The 17,371-nt window shown below is 37.4% G+C and overlaps 1 protein-coding gene across 1 annotated transcript; it reads left to right on the top strand.

The window, feature by feature from the left end:
* The first annotated feature begins 15,478 nt into the window (after positions 1–15,478).
* LOC134678341 (uncharacterized) lies at positions 15,479–16,428 on the top strand. Its single transcript, XM_063536874.1, has one exon. The coding sequence runs from the start codon at positions 15,566–15,568 to the stop codon at positions 16,325–16,327; it is 762 nt and encodes a 253-aa protein (XP_063392944.1). The 5' UTR covers positions 15,479–15,565; the 3' UTR covers positions 16,328–16,428.
* The last annotated feature ends 943 nt before the right edge of the window (positions 16,429–17,371 follow it).

Consider the following 17,371-nt stretch of genomic DNA (forward strand, 5'->3'; position numbering starts at 1 on the left):
CAGCGCAGCCTTTTATATTACAGTGAATGTAAACCACCCTACTCCGACCGCTAAAATATACATCGATAATGTTAATATTTATCAGTAACTAATATACATAAAATCTGAAAAATACGACAATTCTTAATAACTTACTACTTTTTAGTTCCGTGCTTGAATTGGTTTCCGTTCCGTTATAAACATAATAGATGGAATCCTTAATAGGAATGCGTAATATGTAGGTACCTACAATTGATATAATTCGATACTAAGTAATAATATAATACAATATAAGTAATTCGATAATTATATGTATACATGTATATAAGGCTGGTTTTGCAAGTAGGCAATTTTTTTTTAAATATTGATTTATCATATATTTTACAGGTTTTCTAAGTACTTATATTATTGATTAAGTAGGTAATTAAATATCATGATAGACACATTATGCATACAATAGATATTTTGCCGGCATTATAAGAATCTGTGGGAAACCAGAAATGACCAGGCATCAACAAATCACACATTTCCTGAGCGATAAAATTATTAATTAATCAAATGATACTGTAACATATACACGTAAGGTAAGTTTCTTTTACTCCAAATAAATTATTACAAACCGTGCACGAAATTAAGCACCAGATAATTATTAGAAAAACATAGATAACAGTTATTATTAAACACGAGCTGAGTTGACGTGACGTCACTATACTCGTTTTTATATAAACTCCATATTAATTAACAAATCGTTTTGATAGTTTTAAAAAGAAGCTGATTTGACTAGTATAGGAAAATAGCCTATTGTATAAGTCAATGTTACGGAAAACCCCAGGTATGTATTGAGAGCTCATAGGTGGTAAGGTACCTTAAAATGAGGAAACCTAATCATCCCGTTGCTGGGGACATAATATACGTCGTACGTCGCTAGATAGGAACGTTGTCGTCAAAAATGCTTGTATGAGCGGAAATTTCTAATAAATACAATCTTAACTGTAGAGCCAAAAGCGTGTCATATATTTTGCGCATTTCGTTGTATTAAATCTTATTGTAGGTGACTCTACCAACTTTAATTTCGCATTCTGTCTAAAGTCTGTCGCTCTCACCTCAGGTGCCTCAACTGTTTTAGTTCAGCATCAAAATAAGCGTTATTAAATTATTACGAGAACTATCCGATCTTGACCAAATTGAACAAAGTAAGTACCTCGGTAAAATACATACGTAAATAAATATACACGCGTAGGTAACGCGTAAATGAAACAAGTTGGTAGGTAGGTAAGTACCTAGGTACATACTACTCGGCCCTCCAGCCATACAGCCTACCCGGAATAGCTTATTGAATTCCTGGTAAATACAGCAATTACCGCAGCCGTTGGTTGAACTAAACACATACATACCAAACTATGTTTCTTGAGTGCTTTCATTCACTATAGCTTTTATTTTAATCTGACATTTACCACTGCATTTCAGAGGCAACTTCCATACAAGTTACAGCTACGTAGGTAACTATACCATTCCCGAAATTGAAAAACATGCCTAATTACCCTTAAGAATGACTCACGTTAGACCGGGCCGAGTCCGGGCCGGAGCTTCCGGCGCGTCGTTTTCTATAGAAAGCATCACGTGATCGCCTGTCATGCAATAGAAAAGCAAGCTCCGAAAGCTCCAGCTCGGACACTGCCCGGTCTAACGTGAGTCATCCTTAAAGGATGCTGTGTTGTGATGCTACCGATCTTTTCAAAGCAGTGACCACTGGGTAACTGTGTCGCTTAAACTGTGGTCTTTAGACTAATTGTACGTTTAAGTTGTTCTTATTTATTGTTTTTCAAAAAACAATGATGGTGCAAGTAAAAGAGCAGAGCGTGACGCAGATTGGGCTGATCTAACGGGCAAATCGTCTTTCCTATCAATTCTATTAAATTTCAATAATATATATTGGGATCCACCTACAAACATTTAATTACTAGGGTATTTACCTATTTATAGAGTCTATTCGTCGCACAAACTCTAGTTAGTATTTATTATTACGACCTAAATAATGTTACTTCAAAGGTAGGTAATAAAAAAATCTTCAGCTAAATTATTCTGAATGTATTGAAGCCATTGCTACGTTATCATAATAATTTTTATATTTACTTCATATCACTCATTCCGCCTAATTACTACTCACCACTTTTACTTTTCTTACTAGGTAGGTATTATGCAAACCCAACTCTCATTATCATAAACCTCAAGATGTTAAAATTTTTATAACAGCATTATTACATGGTAGGCAGTGTAAGTAAGCGTATGTATAGTTAGTGAGGATTATTGGTAAAAAAATGAAAAGCTTTTACCACATATAATAAAGTATGAGAGTTGTAAACTGTAAATAATTAATTTGACCACGGTATATAAACTAATATAAACAATTACTACCTACTTTGGCAAGAAATTCCTTTTCCTGGCGAGAAAGACATGAGATGAACATAAAACACGTATGTTTGCCCTTTATGGATGAATTTGGAGATTTATAGCGATTGTATACTAAAAAAACTGGTCAAGTGCGAGTCGGACTCGCGTTTCAAGGGTTCCGTACATCACACAATTTTCAATATTTTTTTTTACGTGAAACGTCTTGAAAAACCCGAATGGGTCAATCAAAAACCAGATGTAACATGAAGTTTTCTGGCGTGGAGGCTTATATCCTCTGCAACTATGCAAAGTAGCTTAGATAGGAAGATTAAATTCCGATCAATAGTACAAGTGTCCAAATGCGAAGACTGAAGACCGAGCTCCGCGTAGGGCTGATAGCTCGGAGCGTCCGACGGAGATCGCGCTTCCTACAACTTTCGCAAGTGTTTTAAATGCGAAGGCCGAAGAGAGATAATACCTACAGGGTGGCCAAAAAATAAGTGCATTCCCTCAGCCAGGGAGGTTTTGAGATTATACTGAGCTTTACAACTTTTACTATGGGACCAATGCCGAAATCGCAAAAAAATGTATCCTCCCATAGAAAACGGACCAGCCAAAATGTATGAAACAGCCAAATTTTTCGTCGCGATTTCGGGGTTGCACGTTGGCAACTGGAATACACTTAGTTTTTTTTTTCAGGCCACACTGTATAGTGCTTTTTAAAACACGTAACCTAATAGTAACCTAATTAATCAGTACTACAAGTAATATTGCGGCTGTGTGCCAGATACAGCCTAGTCGCAGTTTTTGTCTTCAGTCCGACTCACGCTTGAAGCTAAAGGCACGCCTCTTCGGGACGCTTCGAGCCTTAGGCCTTATGCGGATATCGGTCTAGGGCCTTCGCAATAGCTGTCTACATCACGTTTCACTTAAACAATTGCGGCTGTGTCCCTAAAATAACCTAAACCGCATTTTTGTTCTTAAATCCGACTCACGCTTGACTCTAGATTTCTAATAGGTTTTCCTGTCATCTTTAGGTAAAGGACTATTTAATGTATTTTTTTCAGAATTTTAGACCCTGTAGTTTCGGAGATAGAGGGGGGGAATGGTCATTTTTTGTCTATTTTCTTGAATAACTTCTAAACTTATTATCGTAAATTTATAAAAAAAATATATTTGAGATTCTCACAATGAGCTCTTTCGTTGGATATGTAACACGATATAGTTTGCAAAACTTTATTTTTTAATTTTATCGTTTACCCCCCAAAAGTACCCCTTATGTTTAAAATTCATTTGTTGACGTTACATATCCGTCTTTGGATCACAAACTTACATATGTGTACGAAATTTCAACTTAATTGGTCCAGTAGTTTCCGAGCAAATTGGCTGTGACAGACGGACGGACAGACAGACGCACGAGTGATCCTATAAGGGTTCCGTTTTTTCCTTTTGAGGTACGGAACCCTAAAAAACGTAAAATATATTTCATAAGGCAACATCCAAGTTTTGCAACTATTGCACAACATCGGAGACATAATTAATTATTAGATCGTCTTCCCGATATGGTCCGGGTGACTCCTCACGTCCGCATGAGGAGGCGAACACCGAACAGCCAGGAATTATTAAGGAAACTTACGACTGAAGATATGGCAGCCGCGCAGGTTTTTTTTACCTTTTATCTTTATACTTGTGTTTAAAATTCTGCTAGTGAGATCCCTTGGCTAAATCACAAGCTAGCTTATACTAATATTATACTGCTACGAGTATGGTATGCAGGGGCCAAATTCGACATGTACAACTGTCAGATTTCGCATCCACGTCAAATCAACAGTTGATTTTATTCCATACTGAGTGTTGATTCCATCAACGGTGGATAATATCTTTTGGTACAACCAAAACTCAACTCTAAGCTAAGGGTGGTTCGGTTTGGTTTGCTTGTCACCCTAACTGTGGATTGTTAATGTCAAATTTTGACATTGTACGTATTCGAGTACTTATGATTTTTCCCACATTAACGGGAGATCAACACGATACGTCAAACGTCGCTTGTCGAATAGGGGTCCAGGGTTACAATATTCAACTGAAATTAGTAAGTGATAGACGATTTCGTAATAATTTTCTACCGAGCCAACTTTTACCGTTTAAGGTTTTGGTTAGAGTCCGCCCTTTGATCTTTCAGTGTCAAAAGTGACATTACTTCAACCAAAAACGTCACTTAGGACACTGATAGGTCAGTATCATATCGAAAACAGATCGAATAGGTAACTAAAACTCGAATTGGCCTGATAGTCTAGTGTAATTCCGTGTAATTTTTTTCGTAGCATTTTCCTTGTTACACACGTGACCACTAGGTGTTTGCTAGACTAACAACCACCATAAAGGCGTAATGGACAATTGTTTTTTTTTATTACGCAGGTAATATTTAGTACCTACTAGAGTGCAAAGGGGGAGGTGAAGGTGTTTCAATTTAAAAAAAATTCTGTGGTCGACGATATCTCATTTATTTCATACAGTTAATTATACTCGAATCCAAATAAAACTTGAAACTAGGATGCAAGTTATTCAGCAGAAAACTACTTACACAGAAGTTTATCTCAATGTTTATTGTATGTAACATCTGAGTTCTATGCAGAGGCACGCGTGTCCGAGGTATTATCTGGATGATAGCACACCTCATGCAATTGTAATTTATTACTGGATACCACGTATAAAATATCACTGAGTGTTTCTTCCCGCCATTTCTTGAAATTTTCCAAATGGAACATTAATATTTTTTCCCTTTAAATGTCAGTTACGTTCTTGTTAATTTGTTTGTAGGGAAGTTTGTTAAAGGAATGGAATGGTTGATATTCGTGTGTCCAAATGTAACGTAACGACACATTACTAAGTGTTAGAGACGATACGCAATTCTTTGTAGCAACTACGCTAAGACGGACGGAAATTTAATACTCGTATACCGGGTTAGTACTGATTTTATGTAATTTTTATGGATTTCCGCAAATTAACGCTTGATTCTATTAATTAGGTATTTAGTATCGTAAATTTATCCGGAAATATTTTACCTTTTTACCGGTAAGCGGTAACATTCCATCATCCATATACATTTTTACTTTTCGTTTGGTGTGTGTCGATACTGTCGATGTACGACTGGCATCTTAGCTACGTCCCCGGGTGACCTGACCTTCCGCTGTTAAAGATCAGTTTTGTTAGTCTGTGAGAATTCATTCTACATTGGAGGTAGCACCTCTACCTGCTAAATAAATAAATATCTCTTCCGTGGACTGTGCTTTAGTCTATAGTCCTTTTACGTAGGGTTTTCAGGTACCTAGTAGGTATAAATGCTCTCATGTGGGTTAGTGTGCCTTAACTCGTGACGCTTGACACGGCTTACACCGCCGGCACCGCCCCGGGAAATGAGTTCGTGATTCCATTTAGAACTGTGTTCTAATCTTTAATTTTTAGTCCTATTCCTGATTTTCTTGATTATTATACCGTTATACCTTTACCCCCTTATTCATAAACGCTTACTAAAATTAACAAGCCGATAATAGTCGTTGGTCCCTTTCCATCATACCAATAAGTCGGAAAGGGACAAACGATTATTATCGGCTTGTCAACTTTAGTAAACGTTTACGAATAAGGGAGTTAATGTTTAGAGCCATTGCGCGTCTTGCATATACGATGTCGCCAGACATTTAGAGCGAAGTCCAGCATCACACGACGTCGCTGCAGGCGACACGTGTCATGGGTCGTTTGTCGCTGCAGCCAATCCTGACTTAACATGTTACCATAATGGTGCGTTAAATTAAGCAAACCATAAGAGACTTGAAGAAAATGTCACATAGGGCCATCATTCGACGCGATGGGTAGGTACCTATAATTAATGCTCACGTGCGTAAAAGAAATGGAATAATTTTCCTGTGTTCAAGGTAGTTTTATTAAGTCGCTTCATCCATAGAGGAAAAAACTGCGCGGGGCCTCCACTTTCGTCTTAAGGAACCTAGTGAAGTTAATAAAATATTTATAGTTTGTTTCCTGAATTAACGAATCGCGCGGCCATTACTCGTAATTTGGTATTATTATTTAAATAGTGGTGTATTAAAATAAGGAACAGTAATAGATAATTCCGATACAAGTTCCGCATATGTTTATTTTTACAACTTCTACTACTTACTAACTAAAAAGACTTTGTATGGAGAAATTACTCTCTACTTTATTTTTATATCCAATTTCTGATAAGTATTTTTAAAAAGCAATGAAGGCCGAATTCAGTCTATCTCAAACATCAAATTATTATCTGAACATAAAGAAGATCCGAATCCAATTTTATCGGCAGCGGTCTCACAATAGTTCAGGGGCCAAATTCGACATGTGCAACTGTCAGATTTCGCATCCACGTCAAATCAACAGATGATTTTATTCCATACTAAGTGTTGATTCCATCAACGGTGGATAATATCATTTGGTACAACCAAAACTCAACTCTAAACTAAGGGTGGTTCGGTTTGGTTTGCTTGTCACCCTAACTGTGGATTGTTAATGTCGAATTTTGACATTGTACGTATTCGAGAACTTATGATTTTTCCCACATCAACGGGAGATCAACACGATACGTCAAACGTCGCTTGTCGAATAGGGGCCCAGTTCACGTAACCGCCATGAGTTTTGGTAAGTGTACTTACCTACATACGTATTAAGATAGAAAAGTCGGTCAAGCATTGCAATCGCTGGATTCAAGCAAGGTCTATTGGAGTAATTTGGTAAACGGGATAATTCGAATTTTTTTATAATCTTTTACACTGGCAACATACATATTAGGTACCTAACATAGGCTAAACGCTGTGTTTATCTGACCATTTGCTACTGTTGCTCCGGTTTGATCAATTTTCAATTTTGGGTGTCAAGGTTTTGTCTTTGTCCCATTTGGTTTACCTCATATACCATAGGTAAATATTTGTAATATAGGCATTGTTGCCCGATTTAAAATGTTAAATAAATAAATATATAAATATGACTCCTTAAAACGAAAGTGGAAGACCCGTGCGAAATCGCCTCTTTATACAAACGTAGTTCTCATTTTCCTCTATGGATCTGGACATTATTGAAAATATTTCAACACACTTTGTTGTATATCAACCACAGCTATTATAAGAGTTACGAGTAGGAGTACCTATTTATAAAATTGTACGAAATCTGTTTAACGCTCCAATTACCGTCTTTTTACAATAATTATAAATTCTAAAAACATCAAACGTGGAGTCATAGCTATGGTTTTGGTTAATATGTAGGTATTATGTAAATTGTGTAAAATTTACATAACACTAATTATGGAATTATGTATAAATATTTTCCATTAGGTATGTAATATCCAGAGAGGTAATCTCTTAACTTATTATGATACCCTAGTCTATCACTATAATAATCATTTTCACTGTTTTTCTGAACCATCCTTTTGTAGAAAAAAAAAAGTGATATTTTTCGTAACGAGCACCTACTCTCTAAATCCACTTCATTTTACTCAAAAATATAACGGCGAATAAGAGTGACATTCCATTTCCAACTGCAGCTGCAATACTGTTCATTTTACTATGGAAACGCGTCGCTGTCATTGTCAATTTCCATAGTAAAATGAACAGTATTGCAGCTGCAGTTGGAAATGGAATGTCACTCTAAATCGTAACTTGTTTTTTTATTCCCATCATCAAAATGACTCAATCGTAATAACCCCGAAACACCTTTGGTAGTGTAATGTGACCGGCGTGACCGACACATACAGAGTGTAACTTCAGAGGTACTCGTATCTATTGACCTCGTGACCCAGCTCTATGGAAGCCTAACGAGGAAAGGGGCTGTGCAATCCACGTAAGTGGAAGCTTTCAAACAATTAAGAAAACTTGAATTAGTTATATAAAACTCTAATTATCGAAGTTAAACGTAACATTAGGGTTTAAGAAGTTTTTGGCAAAAATTTCTTTTTTGTTACAAGCTTTTATCGCTGACTGTACTTTTCTTACGACAGACTACTAATACTCCTCGAGACAATTCTAAAAACCCTTAACACAATTAGATTGCGTTGTTTCATCACAGAGTTCCTATGGCCACCTCCTGTCACCATCATCAGATCAGCTCTATGGTACCATAATATTGCATTGTCATCCGATTTATACATGTATGCAAAATTTCAGCTCAATCGGACACCGGGAAGTAGATCAAAAACTAAACTTGCAAGATTTGATTACAGACCGACCGACAGACAGACAACGGGACAGGTAGGGATTGCAATCCGGTCCGGCGGATCCGGTAATCCGGCCGGATCCGGCACATTTTTCATGATACCGGATCCGGCAAATTTCACCGGATCCGGTCCCGGATCCGGTAAAGTGAAATAAAGCGCTAAAATATAAAATAACAGCTTAAAACACTGCTAAAATTTAAAAGTTCTCGCCAGTATTCCAATTTTCTCGCTCGCAAACAGCAACACAACAACTTGTTTGTTAGTTGACGCCAGTCTTCTAGCCGACGAAATATGTGTCGTGAGATTTCCGTGCACCGTAAGTACTGGATTGGTTTATATTCAATTTATTGTGTTGTTTCATTGTAATTTAATGTACATGTTCTTTCGTTTTATTTTGTACAAACCATTTTAGCCCACTTATAATAAGTGTTACCTGCATTTAAAATATAATGAATAAATATTTATAAAATTAAATAGAGAAATATATGTTGACTTTTGACGACCGGTCTGACCTAGCCAGTGGGTAGTGATCCTGCCTGTGGAGCCGCGATCCTGGGTTTTCGAATCCCGGTAAGGACAATTATTTGTGTGATGAGCACAGATATTTGTTCCTGAGTCATGGTTGCTTTCTATGTATTTAATTTTAAGTATTTGTATATTATATATCGTTGTCTGAGTACCAACAACACAAGCTTTCTTGAGCTTACCGTGGGGCTTAGTCGATTTGTGTAAAAATGTCCTATAATATTTATTTATTATTATTATTTATATGTTATTTTGTTATTATTATGCTACTAATACACTATAGGTATACACGTTTATTGATTTTGTTTGCTAAAACTAAAATGGTTGAATTGAGAGCACCTTTTTGTTGGAAATGTGGGTTGGGCTATAGATATTTTAAGAGAAAAAGAAGATTTTATTTGTGGTTAAGTAATGAAAACGTTGATTTTTGAAACTTAAAACAGCCGTCATCGAATTAAACTGTTGTGAGACATACTAACATTGAATAATTTACGGTTTAGACTCACTTGTTTTTAGTCACTCGCGCGACATGTTTCGGAGAGCCTAGGTCTCCTGTTAAGACACCCGTTTTATTAATCCATTAAAAAATATCCTTAACTTCGTATATAACGCTAAAAACATGATAAAATACGTGACTTGATGAATTTTTTATCCGCAATACCAATCCGGCCGGATCCGGCCGGATCCGCCGGATTGAGGCCAAAATCCGGCCGGATCCGGCCGGATTCAAAACCAGTCCGGTTTGCAATCCCTAGGGACAGGTGAAACTAAATAAAAGCTTGTAAAATAGAGCTATTCTGAATTTTGATTCGTTTTCCTTTGAGTCATTTAATGGAGATTTTGCATTATTAATAAACAGACCGGTGCATTAAATGTTGAAAATATAAGATCTAGTATATTTTATGCGAAGGTACTTACAGGGCTATACGCATACAGTTTCTTAATGTCACACGGCCCAACCTGGTTAGAAATTATTAGTCGATCTTTTTCTTATACAATCGGCGCGATTCGGAAAATGTATTAGAGATTAACTAGACACGATATAGTAAAGATATGTGACGTCCCACGGAAAAAGGTACCTTATGGCGTTTGGCGCTTACACTATTATTAACGCCGCTCCAATATTATTGCCGCGCTATGCGATATAAGCGCTGGCCGCCATAAGGGTCATTTTTCCGTGGAACGTCAGATATCTTCGCTATTTCATATCTAGTGAATCTCTAATTCATTTCCTGAATCGCAGCGCCAGCCGCCGTAAGGTACCTTTTGCAGTGGAACATCACATATCTTTACTATTTCATATTTAGTGAGTGTCTAATTAATTTCCCGAATCGAGCCGAATAAAACTAACAGATACTTGTATCTAGATTTAGATTAGTTTTGTGCCCACCAGAGTCTGCGTCCGATCTTAGAAGTCCACTAAACACTTCGCATAGACATGAGGTGGCGAGACACAAGCCTGATGGCATCAGTACGTGCTGACGTAATTCAAGGAACAGGCTGCTGTCGTAAAACATTGTAGTACATTAACTTGGATGACGGCACCACGGCTTGCCCTGTCTTTCTTAGTGAAAACCTACGTAACTTGACAAGAAATTATCTAAGTAATTAGATAACAATTCTATACGATGTGTAATATGAGCAGTGTCGTACAGTACGACATGTACTGTACGACACTGCTACTACTACTACGAATCGACTTTATCGGCTCTTTTATAGATTTTGGATGACCAGGCGTATTATGGATGGCTTTATCCTCATGATAAAAGAACTGTCACTTTTTAACACCGCGGGATAGAAAGTGATGGACACCGTTTTATCACGCTGTTACGTAGGCAAGAACGACCATCATATCGGAAAGACAAAATTTTTATCGAGATTTGCGATTGGTCACATGGTAAAACTTGCTCACTATAACCTATTATGTACATATTAATTCACTGTGCAAAATTTGGCTAAGGGCTTAAAACACACCGTAGAGGCCGTAGATTGAGTTATATTTAAAATGAGTTTAGGTACCTTAGTAACTAATCAAGAAATTAACCACTTCTAGTGAGCTTCTAATAGATGTCCTAGCAAGAAAGTTAAAATTTGGAATTCAGCTAGTCAAATGTTTATTTATATGAATATAAACAAAAACACAGTGATTTTGTTAATTTAGGCAAATGAACATAAACTTAGGAAAACAAGAGCGCGGCGCGCTCATTCTTTCTTCCGTGGGAAAACATTATTAAGTGCTTAACTAACTTTTTAAAATATTAATGACAATTGGCATTTACCTACAGCGTGGAAAAATAGACTTTCAGTTGGTTGCAAAATCGTTAGGTAAGTCAATAAAAAATTTGGGTAGGTACGTATCAAAAAGTTTCATGTTCAAGAACATTAAAAGTAGAAATGTGAGCCAAGTTCAAGTCAAATAATTGAGATCTAAAAGTTCCGTTTATAAACTGATAATAAAACTTCTTGATTTTTCCAGTGAACTATTTTTTTAAGTTGTATAATAGGTAGGTATGTTTAACTTTACGTATACGTATAAGTTAAATAACCAAATATAAGATACCTCGTATGTGAAAGTAATTGCCTTAAATAAATAATAATAAGTACGATTCGCGATAAGTACCTAAAACCGAGAGTTTGACACAGATTGAACTAAAGCATCAGGTGTTGATTAAGCCCCGGCTTATCCAAACATCGTGCGGTTCATTGCCACTGAACTGGCATTAAGCTGCAAAAAGAGTCACAATCGGGGTACACGACCCGGCATACGTGACCACATACGATTTTCACTCTTACTACCGTCTGACATAATGGGTATCAACGTTCATCAGGTCGGATCATTAAGGCGGGATTTCGCGCGATGTTTTTATATCACAAATAATTATACGTACCTACTGTCGATTACGTTAGCACGTTCACTTTTATTTTTGAGAGGATGTTTCCGGCGTGCCCAGTTGTGTATTGCATAAGGCCGATCGCGGGCCCTGCGCCCACCCGGCGGCGAGCTTGCGACCTCTTTCCGGCGACGGGAGGCTGCCCTCTGACATAACTCGTGGAAAATACCGCCAATGTTATGATCCATACAGTGTTTATTTTAATATTTGTGATGCTTGTAATGCCGAGCAAGTTAACTTACCTACCGCTATGTGATCGATGCCGATTAAAACTTTGATAATTGTTACAAAGCGCAAATGCAATAAAATAACCCCAAAACTGGGTCGATAAATGCGTGAAAATATTTTTATGTCTTCTCATAAGTACATGACAATATCGTTATGTTATTTAAGTAAGATGACGTTGAAAAAGCATATATTATGTTTTTTTTGCAAAGCAACACGCAGTGTGCGCACTAGACGCGCAGAATGAATAGAAAGTGTTTTAGTCTCGGGGCAGTGCACTTGTTTCGAGTGAGGAAGTAAGGAAACGCCGATAAACATGGCTTTGACTCCGGCGCAACCTGTTTTGCTAGTACATTCTTCAATAGACCGCTGGAAAAATCCAATAGGCGTTGAAAAGTGAGTCCGTTTAAGGATACCAATACAAGTAAATTAGCTTACTCGACCGGTGCTCCAGGCATGTAGCTTTTCAACGTCTATGATTGATTGCAGGATCGACTGCATTATCGAGCAGTGCCCTTAACGGTTGATGGGTAAGACTAATTAGAGATCCATGTACGAGCGCAAAGGTGTCGGCGTCTGGTTGAATAGGGTCAGCAGTGCACTGCGCTGGACTCTTACGATGGCTTGCGAAACCGGAATAATATATAAGCAGAATGCTTAACGAACTTTTATTTATTAGGAACTTACGACATATTCTGCTAGCTTTCTTCCGTGTTTTATCCTACTACGACAATCTAGTTATGTTAAGCGCAGGCTACAAACTAATTATACCAATATTTTCTTTATGCGGTGCATAGGTGACTGACACTTTCTGTAATCTCTTTAATAAGCTCATATAATAATAATTATGTTTTTACTATAGTTCATCCCCTAAAGTCTAAGATTTTTGGCTAACTTATATACCTTATTATAGTGTAAATCTACTTACTCGTCATAGTCAACTAAAGGTCATTTTCGATGTACCTAAATAAGTTAAATACTATTAATTATCTTATTATGTACATAGAAAACATCCATGACTCAGGAACAAATATTTGTGCTCATCACACAATAATACCCTTACCGATATTTGATTGAACCCAGGACCATCGGCTTCACAGTTAGGGTCACTATACCCACTACGCCAGACCGGTCGTCAAAAGTATTCTTTCTCGATGAATCTACACAATCTACGAAATTGTTGCAAATCCATATTGCATCCAATGAAGCTTACGTAGGTATGCGAAGCCAGCATATAATAACATAATGTGTTACGTATGCGTATTGATTCCTCACAATCGTCTTGATAGTCCACAAGAGAATGCAATATCTGACTGACGGAATGAAATTGACATCATATTGGGTGCTTCGTCCGACTTCAACCTTAATACGAGTACGAGTAGGAACCTTATCAAAGTATACCTACATTAAAGAAACAAGTAATTTTGCAGCTATGTAGCCTAAGTATGCTGTGGCATAGAAAATATAACGGCAAAATGTATCAACGTACTAAGACTTTAATTATGATTATGAATTTCGATTTTCGTTCACAATTTAATAAATCATGTAGTTTCAATAAAATTTTAAGACAGCGTGGTTCCAAGATGACATAATCTTGGAACAACTTGAAGTGAATGGTTCTGAGAATCCACACTTGTTTAAAATGGAACACGCTTTATGGCTTAAACTCTTAAAATACAAATGTACAGATTTAATAGTTCATCTTATTAATATACATGTATAGTGTGTTTCTAATAAAATGTACCTATTTAAAAAAATCAATAAGTAAATTCATTTTACATTAGTTCGGCTGAGATATTAATCCACTTAGGTACTCGTATGTACACTCTGCATGCAGTAACACGATAAAACGTAAATTGAAAGTGTATCAGCTTTGTTTATGTGTAGGGATATAACTTTCCTTTGAACCATACGACGGAAGCGGGTTTTAACCGAGATTAATATTTAAATGCACTTAATAGGTGCTATAAGTAGTATAAAAAACATCCAAATTAGAACCGTAATTATTTTTGTAGGAAGACTTAAAGTTTCGGCATGTCGTCTGGTGTCTGTCTTATTCTCAATATTTATCTACTTTTGTTACACTTACCTACACAGGGTCCCTAATCCCCTACACGTAAAGTGGAGATTTAGAGATAGGTACATTTATTTTTCGCTTCAACCCTACGTTTTTTTAGGTGTCGTTACAATGAAGAGGTGTTTAGGTCTTCATGTGGTCTTCAGATTAAATAAATATTGCAGTCAAAAACTACATGTAGGCACCAAAGAAAGTATATCAGAGTTTTTTTAACCAATATTAACCAATACCACAGGGCGGACACGCCATACATCGAAAATCATTAGCGTTTATATGTGTGCAAGGCACGTCTGTACACGCGTCATTGTATGAGTAAGTGGTTTAGGGCTGACTCGTGCGGCGCGCGGGGAAGGCGAAGCCGAGGTTTGCCGAGGCCGGCCGAAGGACACGACGAGCGGCCCGCTGCGTTGCATAATTCGACCGAAATACGTAAAAAAAACAAAATATAGGTTTATGTTTTATTTCGCTCCAATTGTTGAATTGGCTTTGTCAGTTTATAGTCCTGCACGTAGTTGGACTTTCAATACGCCATTATTAAATGTACCTTATTGTTGATGCCTATTGATTATTTTATATAACATACATAATTATTTCTTAAATTCTTAAAATTAAATTAAAAATCAAACGCGAATGTCCCGCGACCAACAAGTTCTTTTTTGTGAAAAGAGTGTTAAACTAAAAATAAAACATTAACGAGGAATATCTGTGTAGAAGGTCTAGTTACCTTAGGTACTTTAAATATTAAATGTTGGCTTAACATTCACAAATTCAACGAACGGGTTTTAATTCATATGATATTATTATTTTTACGCAAAAGTATAGCCTTATTTTCTGATACATATTTCGTCTCTTTGGAAAACTATATTTATTATTCATTTCTACAATAAGTAGCTATCCGTACTACCCGTACATCGCACAATGCACCGGCATTTTGAACGTTGCGTCATCGCGTCGCGGCGTCGCTAGCCGAACTGAGCGTACGTCAGGAGTCCGTCAGAACTCAGTCGCGGGGCGAGGTAATCCGAGTCGGGGCGGGGCGGTGCGTGTCCGTTCTGTATGATAATACTATTACTTATTCTGTGCCAATACGTTGAGTTACAAACTAATAGATTCCTGTAGCACTATGGTAGCACGACAGTCATCGACACTGTATTTGACATCTGACATGTAAATAAATTCAATCTGACAAAATGCACAAATAAAACCAAATATATTTAGCCATTGGCTCTTAAACCAGAGTCAATGGCTTGCTCAGAACTACGGTTTTCTTACAGACCCGGAAGTGTATCGAGAACATTAACTGATTCTGCATTTCGACAACTACTTTTTAGGGCGTTTCTCTTGATCGCGGTATGCATCGTGGCAGTGACGATCAAACCTCGGATGCGGGACATACCTCATGGAAAACTATTATGTGACTATAAACATCCTCGCCGCGTCTCCACCTTTTCGATTTGGATCATGGCGCTACTTACCATTTTCGAGCCACTCGCAATTTTCTGGCTGTTATCGAAAGACTTCGGGGACACTGTAGAAGTATTCCAAATGTGGTCGCTGTCCATATCAATCACCGCTGCGATCACCGAATTTCTGAAGCTAACCGTTGGCAGACCTCGCCCGGATTTTTACTATCGGTGCTTCCCTGATGGAGTGTACAAAACAAATATGCAGTGCACAGGTAAATTGCGAGATATAATAGATGGCAGGAAATCTTTTCCAAGCGGGCATACCGGTCTCGCGTTCGCCTCTCTTGGCATGGTAAGCCTGTTTATGTACGAGAGGAGTATAGTGTTGTATGAGGAGCAGAGCCGGGCTTCCCAGCTGTTGTTCTACTCAATGCCGTTGATGGTGGCGTCCGCTATAGGAGTCAGTCGGTGTATCGATAACCAGCACCACTGGGAGGATGTGCTCGTCGGAGCTATCATCGGTTTCTCAACGTCGTGTTTCTGCTACTGTTCTGATTGCAGTTGGTGTGATGTCGGTGTTTCATATGATCTGTTATAATGATGTTAAATAATTCCACGATTTAAGTACCTACCGTCAACGCCTCTAGTGCTGCGGTGAGTAATCGCTTACCATCAGGCGATTCGTCTGCTCGTTTGCCTAGGAGGCAAAGCATCATAAAAACCGTAATACGTGCCACCAAAATTCGAAATTTTATTTTAACTCTAAAGTTTCTATATTGTGGTAGGTACTAAATATACAGGAGACCATCACTAACTATCATCGTGTCATATTAGTCATATATAACATAATAACTGTCGGAGCACAATTAGGCAGTTGGGACCAAAGTAGGCAAATTTTACGGAAACCGATTTCGATTTGGACACGGTGTTGCACTCGTAGGTAGTTGCCTAAGTATTCGAGCGATTAATTAATAAACATTTATTATAACTAAGTATACCTACATTCGATGCTAAAATATTGTATTCATTTTATTATTGCACAGCTAAGTAAATATTAGAAACTGATAACATTCCTTAAATATGCAGCTGAGTCCCTGCAAAGTGAAACCTATTACAGCTGCATGTGATTGGTTTTTATGTAGGTACCTACTTTAAATTCTCCCTTACTCTTACTACGTTACTAGTTAGACCGTAAAAAGTCTGCAGCGATTTTGATAGCCCACGCAGTGCAATTGTCATTTTAAACGTCAAACTTCTATGAAATTATGACGTATAAATAACACTTACACTGCGTGGGCTATCAAATCCGCTGTAGACTTTTATTGGTGCGATTATATTAACATTGTGTTTTGGCATATATTATCATGTGGGGATTTACTACACAATTGGGATTTAATGTACTTACTCACCTACTTGGAAAAAAATGTATCCCTTTAGTTTGCGATTGAGAGTAAAATCCAAATGATGTTGGGGTAATACTTACAATTTTATTTTTAAATGAGTAAACTTTTGTTTTTTAGATAAGTACTTATACTAAACTTCTTTTATTATAGAAACCTTACGCTTAGCAGTCCTGCCGGGCTAGCACATGATTGGCGCGGTAGTATCTCGCCGCGAGATAGACTAACCGCCCCTCTTTAAT

This window comes from Cydia fagiglandana, chromosome Z (assembly GCF_963556715.1).
Source record: "Cydia fagiglandana chromosome Z, ilCydFagi1.1, whole genome shotgun sequence".
In the NCBI taxonomy this organism is placed as follows: Eukaryota; Metazoa; Arthropoda; class Insecta; order Lepidoptera; family Tortricidae; genus Cydia; species Cydia fagiglandana.

Coding starts and splice junctions, on each gene's coding strand:
- LOC134678341 (XM_063536874.1), top strand. CDS start 15,566: ATGGCTTGCTCAGAACTACGGTTTTCTTACAGACCCGGAAGTGTATCG.